At 35.7% G+C, this 1,662-nt stretch overlaps 1 protein-coding gene across 1 annotated transcript; it reads right to left on the bottom strand.

Moving 5' to 3' along the window:
- Positions 1–455: 455 nt before the first annotated feature.
- Positions 456–1,388, bottom strand: Olfr1463 (olfactory receptor 1463). Its single transcript, NM_001011840.1, has one exon. The coding sequence runs from the start codon at positions 1,386–1,388 to the stop codon at positions 456–458; it is 933 nt and encodes a 310-aa protein (NP_001011840.1).
- Positions 1,389–1,662: the final 274 nt, after the last annotated feature.

Here is a 1,662-nt window from a genome sequence, read left to right as displayed (position 1 = left end):
AAAAGGAAATAATTGAATGAATCAATAATGATTAAAATATTTTTGACAAATCATTCACAAAAATTCAAAATTATTGCAACTCCCATATTAAGCTTCTAAATATACTGTTCCTTCCTTTGTAGGACAAAATGATAATCATAGGCAAGAATAAGAACTCACATCATGAACTAGTATAAGCTTAAAATATAATCTACTATATGTAGAAGATGTCATAAGAATTTTAATATTATGGAGAATGCCAGGGCCAAGAAGTGGGAGTGGGTGGGTAGGGGAGCAGGGTTGGGGGAGGGTATAGAGAGCTTTCAGGATAGCATTTGAAATGTAAATGAAGAAAATATCTAATAAAAAATTGGAAAAAAGAAATGTAAATGAAGAAAACATCTAATAAAATATTGTTTTTGAAAGGAAAGAATTTTAATATTACATCACAAAATATTGAGTTATTATCATAATGATTATTTTTCTTTCAGAATCCATTTCATGAATGCACTCTTGACTTCTTTGTTTCTCAGGCTGTAAACTAAAGGGTTCAGCATGGGAATGACCATGGTATAGAACACAGACACAATTTTGTCAGTGTCCATTGAATGTCTAGAGCTTGGCTGCAAATACATGAAGATTGTTGTTCCATAGAAAATAAAAACAGCAATAAAGTGGGAAGCACAGGTAGAAATAGCCTTCTGAAGTCCTGCTCCTGTGTGCATGTTTAAGATTGTGATAAAAATTATAGTATATGATACTAATATTATTATGAGAGCAAAGAAGAGAGTGAAGCTGGCTAGATAAATAAGTACTAGCTCATTGATATGCCTATCCGAGCAAGAGAGAGCCATGAGTGCTGGCATGTCACAAAAAAAATGATGGACCACATTAGACTTACAGAAAGAGAGACTAAATGTATCTCCAAGGTAAACTGAGACACTCAAAAAACCAAGAACATAGCAGCCCATGATCAGACACATACATACACTTGGAGTCATGGTAGTAGCATAGTGTAAGGGTTTACATACTGCTGCATAGCGATCATAGGCCATTGAGGCCAACAGGTAATTTTCCACAGTAGCAAAGGTTGCAAAAACAAACATCTGAGCAGCACAGCTATTGTAGGATATGATCTTGTCTCCCAATAGAAGCCCAGCCATGACTTTTGGTGTGATAGCTGAAGAGTAAAAAACATCAACTAGAGACAAGTTACCAAGAAAAAAGTACATGGGAGTGTGGAGCCGAGAGTCCAAAAGAATCAGCAGAATCAACCCCAGGTTCCCTACCAGGGTGAAAATGTAGATGAGGAGAAAAATGATGAAGAGGGGAAGCTGCAGTCCTGGATCATCAGTAAGTCCCAGCAGGAGAAAGTGTGTCACTTCTGTCCAGTTTTTCAATGGTGTCATCTAACAAATCAGCAATGCTCTGCAATATTGAGAATGGAATGAATAGTATGTTAACAAGCTGAAAATTCAGGAGGATAAACAAATTATATAGATAGTCACTGAAGTAACTTGATTGGAAAGAATCTCTACAACATCCTGGACACTGATGTGAATTTCATGTGCTAGTTACATATAGGATCACATGCTTCTTAATATGGAAATTTTGATAAATAATTTATGCAATGTAAAAGATTGCCTTTCCTTCCATCTGCTCCACTTTTAGTCCCTGTATATC

This window comes from Mus musculus, chromosome 19 (assembly GCF_000001635.26).
Source record: "Mus musculus strain C57BL/6J chromosome 19, GRCm38.p6 C57BL/6J".
In the NCBI taxonomy this organism is placed as follows: Eukaryota; Metazoa; Chordata; class Mammalia; order Rodentia; family Muridae; genus Mus; species Mus musculus.
Note: the sequence above shows the minus strand (reverse complement) of the source record. Positions and strands in the feature narration are given on the sequence as shown.